The sequence below is a fragment of the Carcharhinus amblyrhynchos genome, chromosome 6, assembly GCF_965287045.1.
Source record: "Carcharhinus amblyrhynchos chromosome 6, sCarAmb.v2.hapA, whole genome shotgun sequence".
In the NCBI taxonomy this organism is placed as follows: domain Eukaryota; kingdom Metazoa; phylum Chordata; class Chondrichthyes; order Carcharhiniformes; family Carcharhinidae; genus Carcharhinus; species Carcharhinus amblyrhynchos.
This window is the reverse complement of record NC_137329.1, coordinates 69,226,271-69,251,985: the sequence shown is the minus strand read 5'-3', so window position 1 is coordinate 69,251,985 and position 25,715 is coordinate 69,226,271. Positions and strand designations below refer to the sequence as shown.

General features: G+C 43.8%; 1 protein-coding gene across 1 annotated transcript in view; it reads right to left on the bottom strand.

Annotated features, from left to right (window-relative positions):
• Nucleotides 1-25,715, bottom strand: part of nwd1 (NACHT and WD repeat domain containing 1) — a 71,446-nt gene that overhangs the window by 4,794 nt on the left and 40,937 nt on the right. The window contains exons 13-18 of the mRNA XM_080191483.1: nucleotides 24,155-24,427; nucleotides 16,308-16,398; nucleotides 8,764-8,918; nucleotides 7,130-7,406; nucleotides 4,614-5,164; nucleotides 1,327-1,432 (exon numbers count right to left, since the gene is read on the bottom strand). Coding sequence (XP_080047609.1) covers nucleotides 1,327-1,432; nucleotides 4,614-5,164; nucleotides 7,130-7,406; nucleotides 8,764-8,918; nucleotides 16,308-16,398; nucleotides 24,155-24,427 — 1,453 coding nt within the window. The remainder of the gene's footprint in view (nucleotides 1-1,326; nucleotides 1,433-4,613; nucleotides 5,165-7,129; nucleotides 7,407-8,763; nucleotides 8,919-16,307; nucleotides 16,399-24,154; nucleotides 24,428-25,715) is intronic.

The following is a 25,715-nucleotide window of genomic DNA, read 5'->3' as shown; positions in this document are numbered from 1 at the left end:
GGAGGAGCAGTGCTGAGGAAGTGTTACTGTGTTGGAGGAGCAGTGCTGAGGGAGTGTTACTGTGTTGGAGGAGCAGTGCTGAGGGAGTGTTACTGTGTTGGAGGAGCAGTGCTAACAGTTCAGTTCAATGGCCTTTCATTAGAACTCAATCCAGCAGCTATCGGACATGAGCAGCAAGACCCTCATTGGATCAACTCCAGATTGGTAGTGTGGACAAAGGGAAATGATCAGACTGGTACAAGTGTTATCTGAGATCGTCTTTGGCTATTGACTGGATCTGGGGAGCATTTTACACTGTGGGTTTGTGGTGTCTGACCTTGTGGTGACACCTGCACTTCCAAAATCAAAACCATTCTAAATCAAATATTAATATGAAAAGTCAAAGAGCCACTAGCTGTTTGGAGCCATTTCTTCTCCGTTAGGCAACAAGGCATCAGGATATACTGAAGGTGAATAGAAAGAACAGAGCCTTTTGTTACTCCCTCGTCTCAGCCTAATGATCACTATTTGGCCGCTACATCTGGGTTCACTGCCTCTCAGTCAAGTTAGGTTGGCGTCCAGTTACTAACCAGTGATGTTAGTAGACCTGTTGTTGTTAGGTATGGGTAGGAGTGGGCCGCCTTGTGAAGCCCCATACAAATTCGATTACTGACTCTTACTGACAGGGATCGCAGGTAAGGAGGTACCAAGGGCAGATTGTCTCTGGGATATCAGTGTCTTCAGGAGAGGAATGTCTGAAAACTGAAAGAAGAAATTTTCAGGCTTGTCCAAATCCAAGCAGTAAGTCCCTGTGCACATCTGGAAGGACAGCAGTAAAGCAACAGGGGGAGATGTGGGATTAGTAAAGTAGTTTAGAATACTCTTGATTGTATTCAGGGAGACAGAGGGGAGATGGATAATTATGTAGGAGCTTAAAGTGGGAAAGTTCATGTCAGTAAGTTGGTTGTGATACTGACCCATTCTCTTCAAAACTCTGAACGTTATCCCATTAATGTTGAGTTCTTTACTGAGTGGCCAAGGGCAGTTCTGAGCACAACGACTACTCTGGTAGATAAATTAGCATCAGCAAGCTGAGATACATGGGAATGAGTGGAGCCTGGAAATGGTGGCTTATCCTTTATTCCTGAACCCCCTTCCAAATCTCCATTCTACAAACCTACACAAACCTAGGAGGGAAATGCTTGGGTGTCCCTCCGCTGCAAAAACCTATAGGAAGGGCAGTGATTTTAAAATAGTTGGAGGAGGCCTTGTTCGTCAGGTTGCTGGGAGATTTTCTGAAATTTGCCAGTTTGACCAAACCTCAAAGTGAGCAAGCGAGCCACAAACCGTTCTGAAGGTCCCACACTTTGATAGTTCGATCCCGTGAGCCAGTGTAGACAAGACGATCATCTTGGGAGAAGGCTGCACACACCACACCTTGAAAAAACAGGCCCTGATGGGATGAGAAGAGCAGGCAGTCAGCGCAGTCTCTTCTAGGGTGAAATTGCTATCAGTTTCTGCAGTAAGGATGATCCACAATTACTGGGCAGGTCAGTGAGGGAAGGTCTGACTCAGTACATGGCTCTAACATCTCTCCTGTCATTGAGGGATCCTTTCCTCCCCAGGGCCCAGCTTAAGTCCTGCTTTCTCACTGAGCTGCTGTTTTTAAGCTTCCCTGGAATTGGAAATAGAGGGGCAGTGAACCCAACCTGATCTTCATTCAATACCCACAAACGACATGCAGACACGAGACACTTTGCCTGTCCACAAAGGATAATTGCAGCTCACCCCTCAACCACATAACTCTAACTGACCAAAGACTGATCCTGGGAACTCTGAGCCCTCTAAACATATTAGTGAGCCACTGCAACACCTCATAATACTCGAATAGTTGACCCAACTGGATCCAATACAAAGTCTTCAGCATTGATGATACAGTGGTTAACACTGCTGCCTCACAGAAATGTGATGGGTTTTCTGCAGTTGAATGAATGAAGACAGAGGGGCAGGTGGAGCAGAATAGAATATTAGGGGTAGGTTGGAGGATAGGAGGAATTCAATGACAAAGATGTAATAAAACACAAGACAAAGGGAGTTAGTAAACATAATAGTAAAGGCAATATAAAGCAACTTATCAAAAGTCAATATTGCCTGAAAGCTAAGCAGTAGAATGTGTTAACAGCAAATTACTGCAGATGCTGGAATCAGAAACAGAAAATGCTAGAAAATCACAGCAGATCTGACAGCATTTGTGCAGAGACAACAGAGCTAATGTTTCAAGTCAGAGTGACACAGCGTCATCCAGACTGGAAATGTTAACTCTGACCTCCACAGATGCTGTCAGACATGCTATGATTTTCCAGTATTTTCTGTTTTCAGAGCAGAAAGAATAGAGTTCAGTACTATCTGAAAGCAAAACTATAAGAATTTGTTAATAGCCATATAAAGCTCAACATTATCAGAAAGCAAAGCAGCAGAATTTGTTAATAGCGAATAAAGCTCAGCGCTGTCTAAAACCAAACTAAAAGAATGTGTTAATAGCAGAATTAAGCTCAGCACTGTCTGAAAACTGGAAGAAGCTGTTAATAGCAGAATAAAGGTCAGGTCTGTCTGAAAGCACAAAATGAGAACAAGATATAGATGGGCCCTTGGGAAGAAACTGACCAAAATGGGAGGCAAAGTTTATGGTTTGATGAGTCCAGAAGGCTATAAAGTTCCGAATTGGCAGATGAGGTGTTGTTATTTCAGTTGGTATTGGGTTTCACTAGAACATTGCAACCAAGACAGAAATGTGGGCACGATGGCGAGATAGAGAATTGAAATGGCAACTAACACGAAAGTCACGGTCCTGCCAGTGAACTGAGTGAGGGCAGTGCACAAAGTGTTTGCCCAGTCTGCATTTAGTCTCCCCATTTTAGAGAAGATCACATTGTGAGCAGAGGATGCAGTACTCCAAATTGAGAGAAGTACATGTTAATCTTGGTTCACCTGGGAAGGAGCATTCAGAGCCTTGGGCAGAGAGGATGTAAAAGGGAGGTGTTACACCTTCTGCAATTGCATGGCAAGGTGCTACGGGAAGGGGATAAGGTGTAAGGGGTGATAGAGGAATGGGCCAACATATCCCGGAGGGAATGATCCTTACATAATGCTGACAGAGGGGGGTAGGAAGATATGTTAGGTGATGGCGTCATGCTGGATTTGGCAGAAATGGCGGAGGATGATCCTTTTAATTTGGTGAATGGTAAGGTGGAAAGTGAGGACAAGGGGAATCCCTTCATAGTTTTGGGAGGGAGGAGAAAGGTTGAGAGCCAAAGTGTGAGAAATCAGCCACAGATAAGGGCCCTATAAACCACAGTGAGGGAGAATCACAGTTGTGGAAAGGGCTGACATTTTGGCAGCCACATATTGGAAGGGACATCATCAAAACAAGTGTGACCAAAATGGGGTGACTGGGAATATGGGATGGGATTCTTACAGGAAGCAGGATGTAAGGAGGTGTGGTTGATGCAGCTGAGGAAATCGATGGGCTTGTAATGAATATTGGTGGTCAGTCTATTTTTGAAATAGAGACAGAGAGAAGGGATGGACCGTGTAAGTTTAAGAATGGGCTGGAGATTGGAAGCAAACTTGATATCTCTTGTCTTGTAGTCCATTGCACAATAATTCCAAGTTTTCTTTCATCTGCAAATTTTGAAACTGTGCCCTCTGCACCAAGATCATTAATATAGATCAAGAATAGCAACCCTTGAGAAACCCCCCATAACCATTTCTCCAGTCCAAAAACAATCTTGACAATAACTCTCTGTTTCCTGTCACACATCCAACTTCCTATCAATGTTATAACTGTATCTTCCACTCCATGGCCTTCACCTTTGCTGATAAGTCTATTGTGTGGCACTTTATCAAACACCTATTGGAAGTCTAATTAAAGCATATAAATGGCATTACTCTTATCAACCATCTCTGTTACCCCATTAAAATGCAATCAAGTTAGTTAAGCATGATTTATCTTTAATAATCCTTGCTGGATTCCCTTAATTAATCTGCAATTATCCGAACGAATTGATTTTTTTTCCCCCAGATAATTGGCCAGGGTTTCCAGGCCCCGACACCGGCAGCATCACAGTGACTGGAACGGGAACATTTTCCTGTTCTACCCACGACAGTGTCCACTGGTGTATGGGCCTGAAAATCCCACCCAATATTTCTGTAAGCTTTCCAAAACTGCCTGACCAATAGCTACTGGGCTTACCCTTAAATCCTTTTTGAATAAAGGTGCAACATTTGTAATTTTCCAGTCCTCTGGCACCATTCCCTCTCAGGAGGCTTTGGCACTACTCTGTGTTTCTAAGGAGGGTTGGAAGATTACGGATGAGATGGGAAAATGAGCCCCATCTTCCCTTTTGGTGGAGGTAAAAAAATCCCAAAGCACTAATTAGAGAGGAACAAGTGAGTTTTCCCTCAACAAACATTTCCAAAACAGTTAATCTACTATTCATGACATTACTGTCTGTGGGATGTGTACAAATGGCTGTTGTGTTTCCAATAACTCTTTCAAAGGATTGACACAGGCACGATGGGGCAAATTAATTCCTACTACTCTGAGTTTCTAGTTGGCCAGCAGCCAGTCTTACCTTGTAGAACATCTCATAATCCCACTTCTGCTCAGAGAGATTCCATATCCTCTGGATTGGTCCCTCGCATCCACTTAAGGCGTACAATTCATTGTGGCTGGTTTCCAGACAAGTAACTCTGCTGTCATGAGGCTCCAGGATGGTTGGCAGTGAACTGGCAGCAGTATAGAGGTGCAGCTCGCCAGTATTCATGCCGAGAAGTACACTGCAGTCTGAACGGACAGCGACACTGGACAAGGCAAGGCGAGGTGGAGTATGAAACATAACCAGGATGTCACCCAGCACTGACTCGGCTTCCGCACTGTGTAGCTCATACACTGCGATGGAGCTGCTATATGCCACGGCCAGCTGTGCCTCGCTTCTGCTAACAGCAATGCACTGCACGGCTTCCCCCTGCCCAGGCTGCAGCTGGCACCCCACCCTCTGCCACGTCTCCATGCAGAAGACCAGCAATGAGCCGGATCTCAGGCCACAGATCAGTAACTTCTTCAGCTGAACAACCGCCAGGCAAAAAACTTCAGAGCTGGTGTCGAGAGTATGGAGTGCCACACCTGCAGCGAGACAACCCAAAGTTAACCCATAGCAAATAAACACTCTGATTTTGCAGCCTGCTACTCAATTATTTTGCTATTTTTTACTGAGGGAATTAGTTGGATTTTAATTCTCTGAATGTTGCTGAGCATCAGCTGGTCAGGGGTGTGGGTGGTTTGAGAAGTCAACTACCCACCAACATCTCATGAATGGCAGGAACAAGGGGGAGGGGTGGGGTAGCGTTATGAGGGTTCCTGACTGTTGGGGGCATGGGGGTGAGGCAGAGATCCCAAAACGTTCCCAATGGCATGCAGGCTCCTCTCTAACTATAGAGAAACAAAACCATTCTTTCACTGTCTATAAGAATACTGAACAATGTGTAGAATCCCCTTCTCCAGCTAATGTCACTGTCTATAACTTTCCCACTCAAAGGCTGCATTTTACCAGGGGAATGGATTGTTGACTAGGTCGTTCCGTGTCAGCTATCACTAAAACACTCTGTGGTGTGGGCTAATTTGATTTACACTGGCACTTCCACCCCTCGGTGGGGAAGAAAGCTCAGCTTCTGAAGCTGTGAGCCAATCTGATTGGCCAACCACCCCAGTAGTCCCAGCGACACTATGGATTCTGCAGTGGGCACTGCAACCAGTCCCAAAAAGAAGCCCATTGGTTCCTGCGCAGGGTCAGCCTGGGCACTAGGCAGCTAGGGTTTGACCAGCTTGAGTGGAGGGGGTGGGATGGGGTTGGCGGAGGTGATGGGCTTTGGCGAGCAAGTAGGAAGAAAGGGAAGGGTACTATCTCGGAGTGGGGGGGGGGCTGACCCTCCGTGTGCAAAGGGCACTCCCTGAAGATTGTAGCTCCCTCTCTTCCTACCCTGTTGAAACCTCTTTTAAAAAATGGCCTGCCCGCTTCCATCTGACTCATTAACAAATTCAGCCGACCATTAATTAGTTATTTACATCTGGCTGGCAAGCTGTGATATGGGTGCCTGCCCATATACCATGTTATGGGGGGGTGAACTCAAGGAATGGATGGGAGTGAGGTGACCCAGGCACCCTCACTATGTTAGCATGCCCCCCCCCCCGCCCATTGAAACATATCTAGTAGGAGTATGTAAAAAGAAGCACTGTCCATGGAGAGAAAGCCCTGCTTTGTAAAAATTGGGCAGTTAAGATTTGTGTTCAAACAGGATGGGTTTCTTCTGGCATTGCCATAACCAATCTAAAGACATCATCGTGTGGGCCAGACGCACCCCACTGTGGCTGGAAAGACACTATTGTATCTCCGGCCACCCCAGTCCGTTAACAGAAAATTTCACTGAATTTCTGCTTGATGCCCAAATCAAGACCATCTGCCACATTGCAGAGGCTTCATAGGAGCAAAACCATACTATTTAAAGTGTAGTTTGGATAGCTGGTCTACAACAACAACTTGTAATTATATAGTCACCGGAAACCTCCGACCTCACCCACAGCTGGGATTCTCCAGTGCTGCTGCAGTGAATGGAGTGTTGGCGCAATGTTAAATTCTCCATTTTCACTGGCACTTGTGGCAGGAACAGTTGAGATCGAAGAATCCCACCCTGTGCCTTTAACTGCTTATAGCTAGGAAATAGAAAGACAAGATAGATCCTTAGTGGATGTGGGGGGAACAACAGAGATAACTGTACATGGGTGAGACGAGAAGTAATTACAAGTGATTGTCTGGCTAAGATTGCATAGTAAGGAGCAGAATCAGGCAAAGTTCAGAGCCACACAACTGGACAATGGTGGAGAAACATTGGAGAATAGTGGTATGGCCAACTGTATCAAGGGTTACCAAGAATTAGGATGGATGGTTTCCCACTGTCAGAGTCATACAAGATGTCATTCTATTTAATTACTTCAGCCCATACACACATATTCTCAGCTGGAGAGGGGCCAACCTTCGATCATTTTACCAGCCAAGTTATGTTCAATAATATCTCTGAATAATCTCAGCCACACCTTCTTCAGTATTCCAGATGACTAGTTTCTCCAAGTCGCCTGTTTGAGGGAAGCACACTAATTTCCCATCTTGTGATAAATCAGTGATCGCAGTGCAGTTATGGAAAGGCGTGATGGTTTTATGCTGGTGATCGTAGACTAGGCTCCAGATCTTTAGGTAATAGGCACTGCATGATGCCGATATCAAGGTGCTTCCAGATACCGAGAGTGAGGTGATGGGAACTCCCATACCTTTCATTGAGTCCATCAGCTTTACATTGTCTAATAAGCTCCACACCTAGAATGAGGGATTTAACACAGTTTAATTGTCTCCTTGTTGACCCTTTCATTTCAGCCAGAGTCTCAGATCATGTTGTTCAATACATGGTAATAATCAGAAAAGCTGAGAGGCAGAGATAGGCTCAGATAATCTACCACTGGATATTTATTTAGTTTCTTTTTTATTCATTTATGGGATTTGGATGTTGCTGGCTAGTCCAGTATTTATTGCCCATCCCTAATTGCCCTGGAGAAGGTGGTGGTGAGCTGACTTTTTGAACCGCTGCAGTGCCTGAGGTGTAGGTATACCCACAGTTAGAAAGGGTCTTCCAATAGCGAAGGAACAATGATAATATTTCCACATCAGAATGGTGAGTGAGTTGGAGGGGAGCATCCAGGTAGTGATTTTCCCAGGTTTCTGCTGCCCTTGACATTCTAGTTGGTAGTGGACATGGGTTTGGAAGGTGCGACTTAAGCCTGCAGGACCTCACCTCTCCTCCTCCTGATATCTGCCACCTCAATATTTACATGGTCCTGGACTCCAAATCTGGGGGAGCTCCTGTAGTCCCAGTTCTGGCCACTGCTCTCTGTGGCACTGCTGTGTCTAAAGAGCTGCCAACCAAACAGATTGGCTAGCGATGAGTGGGGCATCCCACCTATTGAGGGATGGAAGCCTCCCATTGAACCAATTAGAGAGATTTAAATGGCAGAGGAGCAGCTGACACCAATGAGAATGTGTTTACTGCTGACTCTTCAATTGGACGGAACCCCTCCAACATTTAAATTCTGCCCTCACTGTTTGAATAACAGAGCCAAAGAAACTCCATTATTGTTTTCAAATTTGTCTTTGGGATTTAAAAAACACTATCATCCATCTCCAATCGCCTTTGAGGGAGTTTTTATTTTTGGGAGGCATAGCAAGCAGACAGGGAGGTTTTGACGTAAAATGATTTTGGGTCAAGAGGGTTAGAATGATAGAATGCTGCAGTGCAGGAGTTCATTTGGCCCATTGAGTTTGCACCTACCACAACTCCACCCAAGCCCTATCCCTGTAACCTCACGTATTTACCCTCCTATTCCCCCGACACTAAGGGCAATTTAGCACGGCCAGTCAACCTAAGCTGCATATCTTTGGCGTGTGGGAGGAAACCGGAACATCCAGAAGAAACCCATGCAGGCATGGGGAGAATGTCCACACAGACAGTGACCTGAGCCAGAATTGAACCCAGGTCCCTGGCGCTGTGAGGCAGTAGTGCTAACCTCTGTGCCACCATACCACTCATAGTGGCACGTGGAGGGAGTATGAAGTAGAGTTATGGAATGCAGGATTATGAAGCTAAAACTCTTTGATAACAATTCCAACAATCCTATCATACCTGAATGATCTCATCGTTGGAGCCTGTAATCAGTAATCTCCCATCCTTACTGAACACTGCAGTTTGAACGCTGCCACCATGTTTTAAATCTGTCTTCAGGGCTTTCAGAACTGAGCTGCAATCCAATTTGTAAACTCGGGCATATTTTCCAAAGCCTGTAATTTAAAAAAAACCCAATCAGAATATTAAAGTCATGAGGTTAACACGTTAAAAAGAACACTCCTGCTCTTTGAAACTGCTGCTGCTAATGTTTATCAAAATTATCATTTTTATACCCTTCTTGCTCCCAAGCACCCCAACCAGTGAAAATAGTTCCTCTCTATCTACCCTATCAGTTCCAGTTAACATCATGAAAACTGTTCCTACAAGAGTTACAAGGAATTGAGCAGCATAGAAAAATGTGTGGTGATCCATTTTGGTCAGAAAAATAGAAAGGCAACTTATTATCTAAATGGAGGTAGGTTTTGGAATCCTTTGGTGCAGAGGGATCTAGGTGTCCTTGTACATAAATGGCTGAAAACCAGCATGCATGTGCAGCAGGAAAAAAGAAAAGCAAATGGAATTTTGGCATTTATTGCTAATGGAATAGAATATAAAAGTAGGGAAACATTTTTGCAACAGTACAAGGCATTAGTGAGACTGCACTTAGAGTGCAATTTTGGTCCTGTTCCTTGAGGAAGGATGTCATTGCATTAGAAGCAGTTCAGAGGAGATTCATTAGATTGATGCCAAAGCTGAGGGGTTTGTCTTAAGAAGGGAGATTGAGCCAGTTATTCCTATACTCTCTACAGTTTAGGAGAATGAGAGGAGATCCAATTAAAGTATATAAGATGATAAAAGGAATTGACACAGTAGTGTTAGAACAGATGCTTCTTCTTGTGGGGCAATCTAGAATCTCATAGTTTTAAGATAAAGGGCAGCAGATTTAAAACAGAGATGGAGAAATTACTTCTCTTGAAGGGTGGTGAATCTGCGGAATTCACGAGACCAGAGCGGGATGGGTTCTGGGACATTGAGTAAATTTAAGGTGGAGATAGACATTTTTAATTAGTAATGGGTTGAAGGATTATGGAGAATAGGCAGGAAAGTGGAGATTGACATTGTGAAGGGGGAGTGTTAATTGTCACTGGTCACAATGATTTATTCCTTTCTTAATTCTACATGGAAGTTTGACAGTGGAATGATTTAAAACCCAAAGACAGTCGATGAAATCCTCACTTACAGGTTTCCAGACCTAGTCTTGTGTAGCTCCTGAATCCCACCCAGTGTAAAACGCTTTGAACACACAAGCACAGTGTTGGCAACAACACAGCCTTCCAGAAAATGACTTGAGACCAAATAAATTCCTTTAAGAAAAGCTTTCTCAAATCCCCTCGGAAATGTCTTCTCCTTACCTAAAACTATGCCCCTTCACGATTGACCCTGAACCAAGAGGAACAGCTGCTTCATGTTCACCCTGTCCATACCCCTCATAATCCTAGACACCTCAATCATGTCCCTCCTCCCCCCCCCACACTCAGCCTTCTTGCCTCTGAAGAAAACAATCCAACCTACCCAGTCTCTCCTTACAACTCAAATGCTCCATGCTATCCTGAATTGAATTGCTTTTAGTCCTGTGTCAAAATCAAACCCTACTGTTTAATATCCTTGAAGAGCTTAAGAAGATTTTCAATATGGCCTTAAGAATTCTTAACTGTGGGTCTCCCAGATAAAATAAAACAAATGATGCTAATGGGAAGAGGCTGTACAATATCCTAACATTTGCAACATGGAAAAATATCCTTTATTTATGGATTGGTGATAAGTCTCCTTCAAGTCAGAGCTGTTATAAAATTATTATAGAATGTAGTTTAATGGAATGCCTCCTTGCATACTCTGAGCCAAATTGGATACATTGCAGAAGATAAGGGGTCCCTATTTCAAATAGGTTATATCGATCTGTCTTTGCAACTGAGGGTGTGTATCGCTCTGCCATACACATGTGGCTTTATCTTGTTATCATAGTATCCCCATTCTCTGAAATTTCCTTTCATTCTTTATATAGTGGGAAGTGCCAGCGACAATGAATAATCCAAACCTATCTTTTTCTGTATATATATTTTTGAGGGTTTGTGTTATTTGTAAAAATGAGAAAACCTTTGATGAAAATATATATTTTTTAAAAATCTGCCAATCATACAGAGATTTAGGGCAGCAAGGTGGCACAGTAATTAGAACTGTTGGCTCACACTACCAGGGACCTGGGTTCAACTCCTGACTTGGGTCACTGTCTGTGTGGAATTTGCATATTCTGCGTGGGTTAAGAACATAAGAACATAACATAAGAAATAGGAGCAGGAGTAAGCCATCTAGCCCTTTGAGCCTGCCCCACCATTCTTTAAGATCATGGCTGATCTGAAGTGGATCAGTTCCACTTTCCCGCTTTCTCCCCATAACCCTTAATTCCCTTATCTATCAGAAAAGGTTGTGACACAAGTGGAGAATGTTGTCAGGAAGGCTTATGGAATGCTAGCCTTTATAGGAAGAGGTATAGAGTTTAAAAGCTGCCGTCTAATGCTTCAGTTGTATAGAACGTTGGTTAGACCGCATTTGGAGTACTGCGTCCAGTTCTGGTCACCTTACTACCGGAAGGACGTGGAGGCTCTGGAAAGGGTGCAGAGGAGGTTTACCAGGATGTTGCCTGGCATGGAGGGATTGGGTTACGAGGAAAGGTTGGAGAAACTGGGACTGTTCTCTTTGGAAAGACGGAGATTGAGGGGTGACATGATAGAGGTATATAAGATACTGAAGGGAATAGACAGGGTCAATAGTGAGAGACTGCTCCCTAGATTGGTTACGAATACAAGAGGACATGATTTAAGGGTGAGGGGGGAGAGGTATAATTTGGATATGAGAGGAAGGTTCTTTACGCAGAGAGTAGTGGGGGTATGGAACGCGCCACCGAGTGGGGTGGTGGAGGCAGGAACGTTGGACTCGTTTAAGGTTCAGTTAGATAGGCACATGAGTGAAACGAGGATGGAGGGTTATGGTAGGGGTTATTGAATAAGGTTTAGAACCTCGGGAGACACCGGAAAGGCAGGCTTGTAAGATTAACGTTTTTGTCTTTTATTCCGCAGGTGGAGGTCCACCTCGTTGTCAAACGAGGGGCATGCACACGGTGGGTTGTGCGTGGGCTGCTCCTGGAGGTTCCGGGAGTGGCCTAGTACTTCGTGTCGGTGTGTGTGCTTGATCCTGGACCGGTAGATGGGCGCCGCAACAGCTCAGTGACTAGCACTGCTAGCTGTGCAGATACATGGATTTGGGCCTGTGTCTGTGGGAGTTTGTGCATTCTCCCTGTGGATGTGTGGGTTTCCTCCGGGCGCTCTGATTTCCTCCCACACCCCAAAGATGTGCTCTTAGGCTGATTGGTTTTACCAAATTGACACTATTCTCCCCTGAATCTGGCTAAGTCAGGGGTTCTAATTGTAGATACGCAGGGTAGAATAGGTGTAGGGTGATGCGGCGGCGCAGGCTTGTTGGGCCGAAGGGCCTGTTTCCCGTGCTGGATTGTTCTTTGTTCTTTGTTCTTTGTTCTAAACCTATCTACCCGTGACTTAAATATATTCGGCGAGGTAACCTCCACCACTTCAACGGGCAGAGAATTCCAGAGATTCACCACCCTTTGAGTGAAGAAGTTCCTCCTCAACTCTGTTCTAAACTGCCCCCCCCCCACTTTATTTTGAGGCTGTACCCTCTAGTTCTGTTTTCCTTTCTAAGCAGGAAGAATCTCTCTACCTCTACCCTATCTAGCTCCTTCATTATCTTGTAAGTCTCTACAAGATCCCCCCTCAGCCTTCTAAACTCTAATGAGTACAGACCCAGTCTATTCAATCTCTCCTCATAGGCCAACCCCCTCATCTCCGGTATCAGCCTAGGGAACCTTCTCTGTACTCCCTCCAAGGCCAATATATCCTTTTGCAAATGTGGCGACCAAAACTGCACACAGTACTCCAGTTGTGCCCTCACAAGTGCCCTGTACAGTTGCAGCGGGTTTCCTCCAGGTGCTCTGGTTTCCTCCCACAGTCCAAAGATGTGAAGGTTAGGTGGATTGGCCATGCTAAATTGCCCCATAGTGTTAAGGACTAGCTAGGGTAAATGCATGGGATTATGGGGATAGGGTCTGGGTGGGACTGTGTTCGGTGCAGACCTGATAGGCCAAGTGGCCTACTTCTGCACTGTAGGATTCAATGATTCAATGGTTTAAAAATAAACAATGCCATGATATTTGCATTTGAATTGAATGGTCTGAACCCTCCTTTGGCTAATTGATTGAGAAGAAAAAAGGTAACTTTATATCAAAATAAATGAAAGCTTGTAATTGTGTTGAGTAAAGTCAATCTTTAAGTATAATTAAAAAAATACTGTTAACGTTTTCTGATAGAATACTTGTTTTGTGGTGAGATTCATTTTTAGATATGCTACCTTTGCACGGATCCACTGCTGCACTGTCTGAATTCAACCCCTGCCCAATATAGATGAACACATACTAGTCACCTGTGTGCAAAATTGCCATGAGGAAAGTGGCAGAGTGAAGTATATCAACACCATACTAAAGTTGAGACGAATGCTCCTGTTTATAACCTGATCAGGAATCTTTATTTTTCGCCATGAATACTACAGTACTGCAATACTCTTTATAACTTGTCTCTTTCATGAGAGGTACCATGAATGACTGGCACTGCCCACAGGAGATGGTGAAGGACAGTCATTCTACGAGGTTGGTGGGGCTAACAACATTGCAATAGGGACAGAACCAGGTCATGGTCATTAGTTGCACCAGTCTGAAATCATTGGACCTGTGGATTATCGAAATTGAAAGCTGTATATGTTGAGGATCTCAATATAAATCTCAAAGGATCAGCCTCTTTGCTATCGAGACAATTTTAGATATCAAGACTGATGAGGTTCTGGTCAAACACAGTATCAGAAGTTTATTACAAGGAACAACTATATATAGCTGTGTACAGGCCTGATCTAGCTTGCTTCCTAATGGTCATGTAGGCTGATTACTTGAATAAATGACTGTCTCAGAAGATGTACATAGAGTCTTCGTGAAATAGGGTTACAGGTAGAACATAGAACATAGAACATTACAACGCAGTACAGGCCCTTCGGCCCTCGATGTTGCACCGACCAGTGGAACCAATCTAATGACCCTCTAACCTAAACTATTCCAATGTTATCCCATATGCCTACCCACTGACCATTTGAACGCCCTTAAAGTTGGCGAGTCCACAACTGCTGCAGGCAGGGCATTCCATGGCCTTACTACCCTCTGAGTAAAGAACCTACCTCTGACATCCGTCCTATAACTACCACCCCTTAATTTAAAGCTACGTCCCCTCGTGTTAGCCATCACCATCCGAGGAAAAAGGCTCTCACTGTCCACCCTATCCAATCCTCTGATCATCTTGTATGCCTCAATTAGGTCAGTTCGTAACCTTCTTCTCTCTAACGAAAACAACCTCAACTCCCTCAGCCGTTCCTCATAAGACCTTCCCACCATACCAGGCAACATCCTGGTAAACCTCCTCTGCACCCTTTCCAATGCCTCCACATCTTTCTTATAATGCGACGACCAGAACTGTACGCAATACTCCAAGTGCGGCCGCACCAGAGTTTTGTATAGTTGTAACATGACCTCACGGCTCCGAAATTCAATCCTTCCACCAATAAAAGCTAACGCAACATACGCCTTCTTAACAACCTTATCAACCTGGGTGCCAACTTTCAGGGAGCTATGCACATGTACCCTGAGATCTCTCTGCTCGTCAACACTACTAAGAGTCCTTCCATTAGCCCTATATTCTGTATTCCTGTTACTCTTACCAAAGTGAATCACCTCACACTTTTCCGTAATAAACTCCATTTGCCACCTCTCGGCCCAGCTCTGCAGCTTATCTATGTCCCTCTGCAAACTGTAACATCGATCCTCACTGTCTACAACTCCTCCGACTTTGGTGTCGTCAGCAAATTTACTAATCCATCCTTCGACACCCTCATCTAGGTCATTTATAAAAATGACAAACAGCAGTGGTCCCAAAACAGATCCTTGAGGTACACCACTTGTTACTGAACTTTAGGTTGAATATTTCCCATCAACCACCACCCTCTGTCTTCTATCAGCTAGCCAGGTACGAGTGAGTAGCTGCAATAGAGAGCACAGGCAACAGTAAGTATCTAACATGGAGACTGTACTTTTACACTGCAGCCTGACACAGTGACTTCGCTATGCAGCATTTTACCATAGAATCATTGAATCCTTACAGTGTAGAAGGAGGCCATTGGCCCATTAAGTCTGTACCAACTCTCCGAAAGGTTATCTTACCTAGGCCCATCTTTCGCCATATTCCATTGTATTTAGCATGGTTAATCCACTTAACCTACAGATACTTGGAACACAGGAGCAAGTTATCATGCTAGTCCGCTTAACCTGCTCATCTTTGGACTGTGGGAGTAAACCAGAGCATCTGGAGGAAATCCACGCAGACTCAGGGAGAATGTGCAAACTCCACACAGAGAGTCACCAAGGCTGGAATCAAATCCAGGTCCCTGGCCCTGTGAGGCAGCAGTACGAGCTGCTGTGTCACCGTGCTGCCCTTGAAGGTACATGTCACTGTCTGCATTGACACGCACGCAATTTCACAACATGGAGGGCTGTAAACCATTTAGCAAATGCTTGAGTACTACTGAAAAAGAGACAGGCTATGGAAGCTTTTAGTCTTGCACTCATTAGCTCACAAAATAAACCAACAGTAAAGGGAACAACAATTCATACAACATGGGAAGAGAGTGCTGCTTGTTTGGCAAGTGAACACTGATTGGTGAAGGCATTGCCATGGAGAATGCAGAAGAGACAATTAACTGTTAATGGCCACAAGTTTGTTTCTAGTTAAATCCAGGCAGGTCAACTCTGGCTAAGTCATTGTCATGGAGAATGAACCAGAGAATCTCCCAAGCTTTGGTTTAGTTGGAAAATGTACAATACATGGACATGTTTCCACAGGACAGGGCCCTGAGTGAATATATGTAGCTTCTGGCATGCATAAGTGAGCCAGACTGTGAGCTCAGCTGATAAACTTAAATTGGTTTTCAATTCTTAGTACAACCAGAATTGTTGAGCAATTGTTCTCCAGCTGTGACTTCAGATCGGCAGCAGTGTGCAGGTTAGATGGATTAGCCATGCTAAATTGACCCTTAATGTCTCAAGATATGTAGGTTAGGGGGATTAAATGCCAGGATGGGGCACAGGTGGGCCTGGATACAATGCTCTGTCCAAGAATCAGTGCAGACTTGATGGGCTGAATGGCCTCATTCTGCACTGTAGGAATTCTATGAGGATTCTATAACTCTTAACTGCTCTCTGAAGTAGCTTTGTAAACCATCTAGTTTAAGGGCAATTAGGGATGGTCAACAAATGCTGGCCTTACCAGTGAGGCCCACATCCCGTGCAAGAATAAATAGAGAAACTGCCTTTTGAAAAAGGCTTTGCTGAAAAATAATACCTGCCACGAGGCACTTTTCATCTTCTGAAGCAATCAGGAACGTGACTGACAAGTTGACCTTTGCTGTGACACAGCTCCCATCCAGAGAGACCTGTTAAAAAGAAAAGGGAATTCCTTAGAAATTCAATCCATGATACCCCTTGGACAGCTTGCAGAACCTTATAAAATATAGCACTAGCTGTGAAATCACAAAATCAAGGAAGGCCATTTGACCCGCCTGCCCTGAAACCTTTCCCCATCGCACTGACTATTGTCAGCTCTGTCCATCCCAGAATGCCATTTGTGTGCAGAGATTTTTTCTGAGCATGAATGAACTGGTGTCCACCCTCTGCCTGGTGGAGTTTGTTTTCAATAAGGGTAAAAATTTGAAGTTCCTCTGCCAGTATAGAATCTCACAAGATGCAAGCACTAATTGAAAAACTGGGGCTGTAACCATTGCCCTGGCATTGGATCAGTGCTCAGCACTGATGGGGAACCATCCCCGACAGTACAATCTTGTATTTTCCAGAGGGCATTTTGTTTGATCTGTACTTTATCAGCTTCCCAATATGTTGGTGGAATGGTATTTTCACTGGTCCAGTAATACAGAGACCGAAGCTAATGCTCTGGGGACCCAGGTTCAAATCTCATCACAACAGAATTTGCACAAGAGCAGTGGGAGAGATCACATCCTGAGTGAGACAAAGCCAGAGTGAATGTGGTTATCTGGGAATGTGGAACATCGTGGGATTTTGGTGCAGAGGGGAAGAGGTGCTTTTGGGTTTCTGACTTTTTAATCTTGTCCTGCTGCAGTAGAGGCTACAAGGGAGAGAGCTGATTGCTAAGTAAAGGGTAAGTATGGGTAAGTATTTATTACTTTAATTGCTTATAGTTTGTAAGGTCTTTTTTGTGGTTTATAATTTGTACGGACTATTTTCTATAATACAAAGAACAAGGAAGGACGGCCCTAGATTTATTGATGTTAGTTGATATTAAACACCTTCCAGAAGGTTTAATTCAAAGGGTAAGTCATGGGAGGAGAGCTCAAAGCCGTGGTGTGCTCCTCATGCTGTATGTGGGAAGTATTTCCTCTGTTCAGGGCCAACACATGTGCAGGAAGTGTCTGTAGCTACAGCTCCTGGAAACCCAAGTTTCAGAGTTGGCGCAGCGGCTAGGGATACTGTAGAACATCAACGAGGCGGAGAGTAGAGTGATTGGCACATACTGAGAGGTGGTCACACTGCAGGCTCGGATTCCACAGGCAGGAAAAGAAAAGGTGACCAACAGGCAGAGCAAGAGAACTAGGCAAGCAGTGCAGGAATTTTTTGTGGTCATTCCCCTCCAAAACACATATACCATTTTAGATACTGTTGAGGGGAATGGCCTGTCAGGGGAAAGCAGCAGCAGCCAAATTTGTTGCACCACAATTGACTCTGTTGTGCGGGGAGAAGTAAAAAGTGTGGGAATGCAATAGTCATAGGGGATTCAATTGTAAGGGGAATAGATAGGCATTTCTGGAGCAAATGAGGCTCCAGGATGGTACATTTCCTCCCTAGTGCTCAGCTCAAGGATGTCTCTGAATGGTTACAATAGTGAACAACAGTAGTTATGGTGCACATTGATGCAAATGACTGCTGGTAAAATAGATTTAAAAAAGGGATGAGGTCCTGAAAGAAGAATATAGGGAGGTAGAAAATAAGTTAAATCAAACATCAAAGTAGTGACCTCAGGATTAATACGAGTCTAGTCAGAGCAGAAATAGCAAGATATACCAGATGAATACATGGCTGAAGTGGTGGTGTGAGGGGGAAGGGCTTTAGATTTTTTTGGACGTTGGGATAGGATTTGGCGGGGAGTGGGACCAGTACAAACTGGGCTGGTTACATCTGAGCAGGACCGAAATTGATGTCCTGGGAGAGCACTTGCTAGAGTAGTCGGGAGGGTTTAAACTAACATAGTAAGAAGTCTCACAACACCAGGTTGTGAGATTTTAAACTAATACAACAGGAGTATGGGAATGTATGTAACGAGTCAGAGGAGGGGGAATGAAGAACAAGAACAAAAGACAGAAAGGGGAAAAAGTGATAGGCAGAGCCTATCACAGGACCACAGTCAAAAATATTAAGACTAGGACAAGTAATGTTACAAAGGCTTTGTGCATAACGTGCAGGGTATTCACAATAATCAGACTAATTAATTGAGCAAATAGATGTGAATGGGTATGATGTAGTCAGGACTACAGAGACATGGCTGTAGGGTGACCAGGGATGCTGTATTAGCATCCGGGGGTATTCAGTATTTAGGATAGAGAGACAAAAAGGAAAAGGTGTTAGAGCTCATTGAACACAAAAACATAAAAACTAGAAGCCCCTTGTGCCTGCTCCACCATCCAATAATCACTTGTGTATCTTCACTGGTATATACTTTTGTTGAGCACTGTGAAAAATTGCTTTGAAAGTCCACTGTCAAATGTCCCACCATAAAGTCTTTCTTCCCAGTCTACTTTTGCCATCTCCTCTCCCACCCCAAGTGTCCTTTGTTAAAGCACAAGATAATGGTATTGGACTTTACCTTCTCACGATCCATCTGTATTTTAAATTCAACCACACTGTGATTGCTCCTTCCAAGAGGATCCCTAATGTGAGATAATTATTCCTGTCTCATTACACAGGACCAGATCTAGGATAGCTTGCTCCCTTGTAGATACCAATGCATTCTGTTGAAGGAAATTATTGCACATTCTATGAGCTCCTCCTCAAGGCTGCCTTGATCAATTTGGTTTGACCAATTAACATGTAGATTAAAATCCTCCATGATAATTGCTGTACCTGTTTTACATGCATTAGTTATTTCTTTGTTTATAGCCTGCCTGACTGTGATGTTATTATTTGGTGGACTTTAGACTATGCCTATCAGTGACTTTTTTGCCTTACTATTTCTAATATCCACCCAAATGGATTCAACATTTTTCTCCCTGGAATCTTTATAATCTCTCACTAGTGCCCTGATGTCATCCTTAAATATCAGAGCTACATCACCTCCCTTACCTTGCTGTCTGTCCTTCCAAATAGTCTGATATCCCTGGATATTTAACTCCCAGTTGTGACCACTCTGTAAGCATGTCTCTGTAATGGCCACTAAATCATTTTCATTCGCGATAAGTTGTGCTGTCAATGCATTGACCTTGTTTTGAATGCTATGAGCATTTAGTGCCCTTATGCTAGTTTTTATGCTTTCCTTTTTGAATCCTAACACCTGCATTGATAACATCGCCTGAATTCTCCTTCCTTTCAGCATTTCTATAATTTTCCACATAGTTGAAACCTCCTCCCCACAAGCTAACCTGCTGCTTTGTTTCCTGTTAACCATTACGCTTCCTTTAATTTTACCCTTCCTTTCCCTCCCACTTGCTACTTTAAAGCTCTTGTGAGCACCCTATTTATCCTTTCAAGAACAACATTGGTCCTAGATTGGTTCAGGTAAAGACCATTCCAACGGTACAGATCCCTCCTGTTCTATTACTGATGCTAATGCTCCATGAAATGGAACCCCTCTTTCCTGCACCATTCCTTTAGCCTCGTGTTTACTTCTCTAATTTTCTGGTCAAAGAGGAAATTAACACAATAGTGAGGAAAGATATTAGCTCCAATGATGTGGAATGTGTATGGGTAAAGCTAAGAAAATCCAAAAGGGTGAGGAACATTAGTAGGATTGTATTCAGTCCCCAAACTATAATAATGTTGAGAATGGCACTAAACATGAAATTTGAGATGCATGTGATAAAGGAACATCTGTAATTATGGGTGACTTTAATCTGCAAATTAGTCACAAAACTGTAGAGGAGGAATTCTTGGAATGTACACAGGATAGTTTTCTGGACCAATATGTTGAGGAACCAATTGGAGAGCAGGCCATTCTAGACTGGGTATTGTGTAATGAGAAAGGAATAATTGGCAATCTACTGTATGAGACACCTTGAGGATGAGAACCATAATATGGTAGAATTCTTCATCAGAATAGAGAGTGACATAGTTGCTTCTGAGACTAGGATCCTGAATCTTAATAAAGGAAACTACGATGATATGAGGCCAAGTTGGCTATGATGGATTGGGAAACATTGCTTAAAGGGATGACGATAACAAACCTTCAAAGAGCACATGGATGAATGCAACAAATATTTATTCCTGCTGACACTAACTTAAAAGGGGAAACGTGTCCAATCTGTGTCTTACAATAGAAATTAGAGGTGGTATTGGATCCAAGGAAGAGGCAACGAATTAGCTATAAAAAACAACAGACCTGAGGATTGGGAATAGTTTAGAATTTAGCAAAGAACAATCAAGGGGCTGATTGAGAAGGGGAAAACTGAGCGCAAAAGTAAGCTTTAGGGACATAAAGACTGAAACCTGTAAGTTTCTATAGGTATGTGAAGAGAAAACGACTGAAGACAAATGTAGATTCCTTACAGTCAGAAAGAGGAGCATTTATAATGGGAAAGAAAGAAATGTCCGACCAACTCAATACAGACTTTGGTTCTGTCTTCACAAAGGAGGACACAAGTAAGATACCTGAAATGTTGGGCAACACAAGGTTTAGTGAGAAGGGAGGAACTGAAGGAAATCAACTGCAGTAGAATCATAGAATCCTATAATGCAGAAGAGGCCATTCAGCCCATTGAGTCTGCCCGACAACAATCCCACTCAGTCCCTATCTCCATAACTCCATGCAATTACCCTACCAGTCCCCCTGACAGTAAGAGGCAATTTAGCATGGCCAATCCACCTAATCCTGCACATTTTTGGACTGGACTTTGGGCTAGAGACACGGTGTTGGAGAAATTGATGGGATTGAAGTCCGATAAGGCCTCAGGGCCTGATGATGTACATCCCAGATTACTTATTGAAGTGACCCTAGTAATAGTGGATGCATTGGTGGTCATCTTCCAAGATTCCATAGACGCTGGAACACTTCTTACAGATCGGAGGACAGCTAAAGCTAAAGGAAGGTAGAGACAAAACAGGAAATTATGGACCAGCCAGCCTGATGTTGGTAGTGGAGAAAATTCTAGAGTCCATTATCAAATGTTTTATAGCAGATCATTTGGAAAACAATGGCAGGATTGGACAGAGTCAGCATGAATTTATGAAAGGGAAATCATGCTTGACAAATCTATTGGAATTCTTTGAGGATGGAACGAGCTAATGGATGTGGTTTATTTGGACTATCAGAAGGCTTTTGACAAAATCCCACAAAAGGGAATAGTGTGTAAAATTAAAACATATAGGATTGGAGGTAGTGTATTGAGATGGTTAGAAACTAGTTTGCAAACAGGAAATAAAGAGTAGAAATAAACGGGCCATTTTCTGAACAGTAGGCAGTGACTAATGGGATCAGTGCTAGGACCCCAAATGCTCACTATATATATATAATGTATATATTAAAGATTTAGATGAGGGAACTAAATGTAACATCATCAAATTTGCAAATGGCACAAATCTGGGTGGGAGGTTGAATGGGAGAAGGATGCAGAGATCTTTCAGTGTCATTTGAACAAGCTGAATGAGTGGGCTAATGCATTGAAGATGTAGTATAATTTGGACAAATGTGAGGTTATCCAATTTGGTAGCAAAAACAGGAAGGTAGGTTATTATCTGAATGGTTATAAATTAAGAGAGGGGAAGGCACAATGAGACCTGGGTGTCCTTGAACAGCAGTTACTGAAGATAAGTATGCAGGGGCAGCAGGTGGTAAAGAAGGCAAATGCTATGTTGGCCTTCATAGTGAGAGGATTCAAGCACAGGAGCAGAACGTCTTGCTGCAATTACAGTAAGAAGTCTCACAATACCAGGTTAAAGTCTAACAGGTTTATGTGATAGCACAAGCCACTTGCTTTCAGAGCACTGTTCCTTCATCAGGTAAGTGGGAGTTCTGTTTACAAACAGGGCATATAAAGACACAAACTCAATTTACAAAATAATGGTTGGAATGTGAGTCTTTACAGGTAATCAAGTCTTAAAAGTATAGACAACGTGAGTGGAGAGAGGGTTACCTAGCAGCACTCCGAAAGCTAGTGGCTTGTGCTACCAAATAAACCTGTTGGACTTTAACCTGGTGTTGTGAGACTTCTTATTGTGTTTACCCCAGTTCAACATTGGCATCTCCATATCATTGCTGTAATTACGCAGGGCTTTGGTGAAGCCATACCTGCAGCTTTGGTCTCCTTAGCTGAGGAAGAATGTTCTTACTCTAGAGGGCATGCAGAGAAGGTTTACCAGACTGATTCCTGGGATGGCGGGACTGACGTACAAGGAGAGATTGAGTCAGTTAGGATTATTTGCCAGAGTTGAGGAAAATGAGGGAAGATCTCATAGAAACCTATAAAATTCTAACAGCGCTAAACAGGTAGTTGCAGGGAGGATGTTTCCAATGGTAGGGGAGTCCAGAACCAGGGGTCATAGTCTGAGGATGCAGGTAGACGATAGGATAGAGATGAGAAGTTTATTCACCGAAGGAGTGGTGAACCTGTGGAATTTGTTACCAATGAAAGCAGTTGAGGCCAAAACATTGTAAGTTTTCAAGAAGGAGTTAGATATAGGTCTTGAGGTGAAACAGATTAAAGGATATGAGGGTAAGGCTATTGAGTTGGATGATCAGCCATGGTCATAATGACTGGCAGAGCAGGCTTGAAGGACCAATTGGCCTCCTCCTGCACCTATTTTCTACGTGCATATGTTTCTATGCACTCTGTGAATTTCCCTGGATCCCGAGTGAGGCTTTACCCAGGGTAATAGACTTCATTTCAGATCTGTTGCAAGTGCTAACAGTTCCTCATTAAGTCGATACTGCAGCTCTTCAACTAACTGTAGGAGCCCTCATAAATCCCTCATGCATGAGCTGCATTGGCCACAGTGGCACGGGTGGAATTCGCTACACCTGGGCCAATTGGGCAGGAATGGCCGTGTACATGAAGTCGGGTGACACAGATTTCAGGCCGTATAGAACATAGAACATAGAACATAGAACATTACAGCGCAGAACAGGCCCTTCGGCCCACGATGTTGCGCCGACCATTTAAAAAAAAACAACAACAATGACCCACTAACCTAAACCAATCCCTTTTCGTCCATAAACCTGTCCACAGACCTCTTAAACGCCCCCAAACTAGGCGCATTTACAACTGCAGCAGGCAGGGCACTCCAATCCCTCACCACCCTCTGGGTAAAGAACCTACCCCTGACATCTGTCCTATAACTACCCCCCCTTAGTTTAAAGCCATGCCCCCTCGTGCTAGATTTTTCCATCAGAGGAAAAAGGCTATCACTATCCACCCTATCTAAACCTCTAATCATCTTATATGTTTCAATAAGATCCCCTCTTAGCCGCCTTCTTTCCAGCGAAAACAACCCCAAATCCCTCAGCCTCTCCTCATAGGATCTCCCCTCCATACCAGGCAACATCCTGGTAAACCTCCTCTGCACCCTCTCCAAAGCCTCCACATCCTTCCTGTAATGTGGGGACCAGAACTGCACACAATACTCCAAGTGCGGCCGCACCAGAGTTGTGTACAGTTGCAACATAACGCTACGACTCCTAAATTCAATCCCCCTACCAATAAACGCCAAGACACTGTATGCCTTCTTAACAACCTTTATAGGTGAGGTGTGAGCATCTACTTGTCCATCATATAATACGCAACAAAGCACTTGACTTCTCCAGTCTAGAGGGTCAAAGTTTAAAGCAGGGGTTAGAAGCTTTGCTTTTTCCAGTGCTGTTCCTGCCTGATTGGTGAAGTTCTACAAGTTTGACACCAACGCTACTGATAAAGCATTGAGCCAAAGGGGTAGACCTCAAATACTGATTTTCCATACCATTGCCACAAATCCTTCATCGAATCCTACTGCTACTTTCTTCTGGTTTCTCAATGGAAAGATGCAGGTCGGGGTTGAGATGCTCAGGCCAGTGAGGCAGTGAGCGTTCTGCAGAGTGCCCTTGGTCTTGTCCCACACACATAATTTTCCCCCAAAAGACACGGTGAGCAGTGAGCTGTTGGGCCCGAGCACTGCTGTGCATGTTGTGTAGTCCAGGTTACCATCAGATATTTGGAACAGGGGTTCTCCATTCTTCAGGTGCCAAGCTTTAATCTAAATGGAAGTGACATTGCGAGACAGTTAATGAACAGCATTAGACTCTGCACGCAAGTGGGAATCTCTCAATAATAAATTGTGCAATGATCTGTCACCAACACCCTGCTCCCCCCCACCACCACCCCCCCTCCGCCCCTCCCTTCCCCTAGGTCATAGCAGAGATTGAGAGCAAACATGAGGATCTCATAAACCTGAAGGAGAAAAAGCTGCTCTCAACATCTGGCCTACAGTTTGATCAACTCCTCCATCTATGAATGGTCTCATCTGAAACACTACTCTCCTCTCTGCGGATAGATCTACCATCGATGCCTGTTTTTATCTCAGCGTATCTTTAATGAAATACAGAATCTGGTGTTGGAAGCTCGTATTAAAAATGGGAAAGATAGCATCAGTGCCGTCTCATGTAGGGAATGTCCGAATTGCTGATATGTGCTCGTGACATAAGAGGTTTGGTCAGGAGTTTCCATTCACTAAAACAGTGCTGTCATATACAGAGCCTTAAGTTTATCTCTGATCTTGATGTACAACACAAAGGCCAACTTGCTCTGCTGTGGATAGCACGAGGGAATTACTGAATATGGAATAAAGGTAGGTTAATAAATTTAAGATTCAGATCGGCCATAATGGCAGAAGAGGTTCTGGAGCTGAATGGCCTCTTTCTGTGTTAATAAATTCAAAACAATGTACTAGGCTTTCCACAAGTGTTCTGGAGCTACCTAAATCAGTTAGGGTTTATTAAAAGTGTCATTAAACTTTCTTTAATGAAAACATTGGAATGAGGACACTGGGACCAATAAGTGTCAATTGATGGTGAATGGGGCTGAAGCCATGTAGATGAGGAAGAACCCTTGTTTAATAGATGCAGGAAGGATGTTCCTGATGGTAGGGGAGTCCAGAACTAGGGTTCACAGTCTGAGGATTCGGGATAGACCATTTAGGACAGAGACGAGGAGACATTTCTTCACCCAAAGAGAGATGAGCCTATGGAATTCATTACAAAAGAAGCAGTTGATGCCAAAACTTTGAATGTATCCAAGAGGCGGCTAGATATACCACTTGGGGCAAATGGAATCAAAGGTTATGGGGAGATAGCAGGATTAGGCTATTGAGTTGGACGATCAGCCATGATTGTGATGAATGGCAGAGCAGGCTCAAAGGGCCGACTGGCCTCCTGCTGCTTCTATCTTCTACGTTTCTATGTTTGATACCTATCTGGGCAAAATTAAAATGGACGAATCCTTCAATCCCCACCAGTGCCCACTTGCTGCCTGACTAAGCGTTCATA